This window comes from Pygoscelis adeliae, unplaced genomic scaffold (assembly GCF_000699105.1).
Source record: "Pygoscelis adeliae isolate BGI_AS28 unplaced genomic scaffold, ASM69910v1 Scaffold63, whole genome shotgun sequence".
In the NCBI taxonomy this organism is placed as follows: Eukaryota; Metazoa; Chordata; class Aves; order Sphenisciformes; family Spheniscidae; genus Pygoscelis; species Pygoscelis adeliae.
Genome location: NW_008824414.1, coordinates 3,290,705 through 3,293,176, shown reverse-complemented (window position 1 = coordinate 3,293,176; position 2,472 = coordinate 3,290,705). Strand labels below are relative to the sequence as shown.

The window sequence follows — 2,472 nt, the reverse complement described above, 5'->3', positions numbered from 1 at the left end:
GGATATTCTGGGTAATGGTGATGGGCTAATCCAGAAGAAGTTTGTTTATTATTCCAGATGGGAAATGGAGCCCTGCATCCGCTACTGTTAGTGCCATTCAATATGTAACAAGACTGGACATGTTCATGGACTGCTGCCTTTTCTGTGATCAAAATAAGTTTGAAATCCCTGTCAACCCCTATTTTTTGTTTGTTTGTTTCTTCCTTTCTTTCTTTTCAGGTTCACATGGGCACTCACATGTGGAACAGTACTCCTGCAAGACGAGGCAGACGACTTTCCGTAGATGGCCCCATGACATTTCTAGGAGGCAATCCTGTAAAGTTCCCAGAAATGTTTCAGAAGGATTTGGCTGCACGGTCAGGGAATGGAGACCCCTCCAGCTTCTGGAACCAGTACGCAGCAGCACTCTCCAATGGCTTGGCCATGAAGACCAACGAGATCTCCGTCATCCAGAATGGCGGCATCCCTCCGGCGCCGGGGGGCCTGGGCAACGGTGGCAGCTCTCCCATCAGCGGCTTGACAGGAAGCCTGGAGAAGCTCCAGAATTCAGAACCCAATGCACCTCTAGCTGGTCTGGAGAAAATGGCAAGCAATGAAAATGGGACAAACTTCCGTTTTACGCGTTTTGTGGAAGACAACAAAGAAATTGTAACAAATTAGAAAAAACTCCATAAATAACATTCCTGCAAATAGTGCAACCTAGGGTTGCTTTTTTCAAGCCGCAGGCTATGACATTACAAAGACTTTCTTTTGTACCATGTTCTACTTCTAGAATTCTAAGAGAGCTTATTTATTAGTGATATAACCTTGCTTTGCAAACAAATGCAAGCATTAACTTTGGTCTCCTGTATTTTGAACTAAATACTAATCGACTAGAGTGCTGTAAACTTGCTGTAACATTTATGGCAGTTGCAAGTCTGTTCTGCTAGGTGATCTTATTCTGGCATTAACTTATTTTCTATATCCAGTTTAACATGAACTCTGGTATTGATGCGATGCCTCAGTGATGCATTAGATCTCTAATAAAAATTTGTATATAAATGTACACTTTGATCCTGCTGGAAATTTTATCAGCAAACACATTGTTTAATTTTTCCAAACAGAATTAAGAAAAGGACTGAAAGAATACAGACTGAATAGTGTGGGTCCTTTACACAGCTCAGTTTTTGATTTTTATTATAAAATTAAAACTGCTTTAATTTTTGTAGGTTTAACATTTTCCGTTTTGAACTGTTATTTGTATTGTGCTTTTTACTTGAGTCGTCTTAAATGTTAATACGTTTCTGTACAGTAATAAGCACGCAGATTATTAGAGAAGATACTGAAGTGTTGTTTTGGTAGTTGAAACTGAGACGTAACATTTTGCCTTGTAGGTATATTCATTATAGAAAATGTGCTGGACTTTCACAATGCTGCTAAGTATGGCATCTTGAACAATTTCCGTGGACAACTGTAGATGCTCCTGTACATACAATAAGACATCACTTTCATTAAAATGTACATATGGTCCTTACAAGACCAAGCCCTACTCCTTGACCAAGGGAACAAGTATAGTGTTCGTTTATTTTGTATTAGGTATTGGGGGGGGCAGGGGGAACCTTGGACTGTTACATGCACTTTCTCGGAAAGTTGAAAGGAAAAGAGGTCCAGTTTCTTTAACATTTAATACTTACTAACAGCAGAGATACTGTAATTTTACTCGAGTAATCAAATACATTTTTGCAACAGATAAAATTCGCTGTCTCTGTGTTTTTAAAGTGTACCTGTATTTAGTAATCACTTTGTATTATTTAGCCTTTCCCTTGGTTAACATGAACTGTCCAGGTTGTATGTGTGTGTTTATATTTGTAAGTATGGGTATACATATATGTATTGCATATTAATTGCTAGTATATTTTTCATACCCCCTAATAGTGGGAAATTTCTCCTTAACTATTCAACTCCTTCTCCTCATAAAATTGTAGATATTTTGGCATTTTTAATTTCTTTATAAAAAAAAGTGCTGCTAGCAAAGACCTTATTGAGCCTAGGTAAGTTTCCTTTGAAGGAAATAATTTATCACATTTAAGGCTTGATTTGGTTCAAATGCTTTATATTTGATATTAATTTTATTCTATGAGATTGTATGTTTGTGGCATGCTTACGCTGCTATATCTGTGTTAAGATGTCCACTTGCAAGCCTCCATATACTATATGGGGTTTATAACTTTGTTAAAAAAAAAAAAAAATTGCTTTGGCCTTGCACATGATTTGGCTTCCCTTATGCACCTGCGATGATCGTTAACCTCAATGGGAGTTTGGGGAAACAGAATTCAGTCCAATATTTTCACCCAGTAGAGTTTTATCTCCTCACATTATCATTTATGAAAAATAAATCAGTTTGGCTGCCTTCAAATTATGCCTTCAAAAAAACCAACAGGAATAACCGATTTTATGTTCATGTAAAAAAATATATATATTTTACAATTCCAA

General features: G+C 37.1%; 1 protein-coding gene across 2 annotated transcripts in view; it reads left to right on the top strand.

The window, feature by feature from the left end:
- SALL1 (spalt-like transcription factor 1) overlaps positions 1–1,729 on the top strand; it is a 15,154-nt gene extending 13,425 nt beyond the window's left edge. For both annotated transcript variants that reach the window (XM_009320783.1, XM_009320784.1), the window contains one exon: positions 220–1,729. In XM_009320783.1, coding sequence (XP_009319058.1) covers positions 220–660 — 441 coding nt within the window. In that variant the 3' untranslated portion in view covers positions 661–1,729. The remainder of the gene's footprint in view (positions 1–219) is intronic.
- Positions 1,730–2,472: the final 743 nt, after the last annotated feature.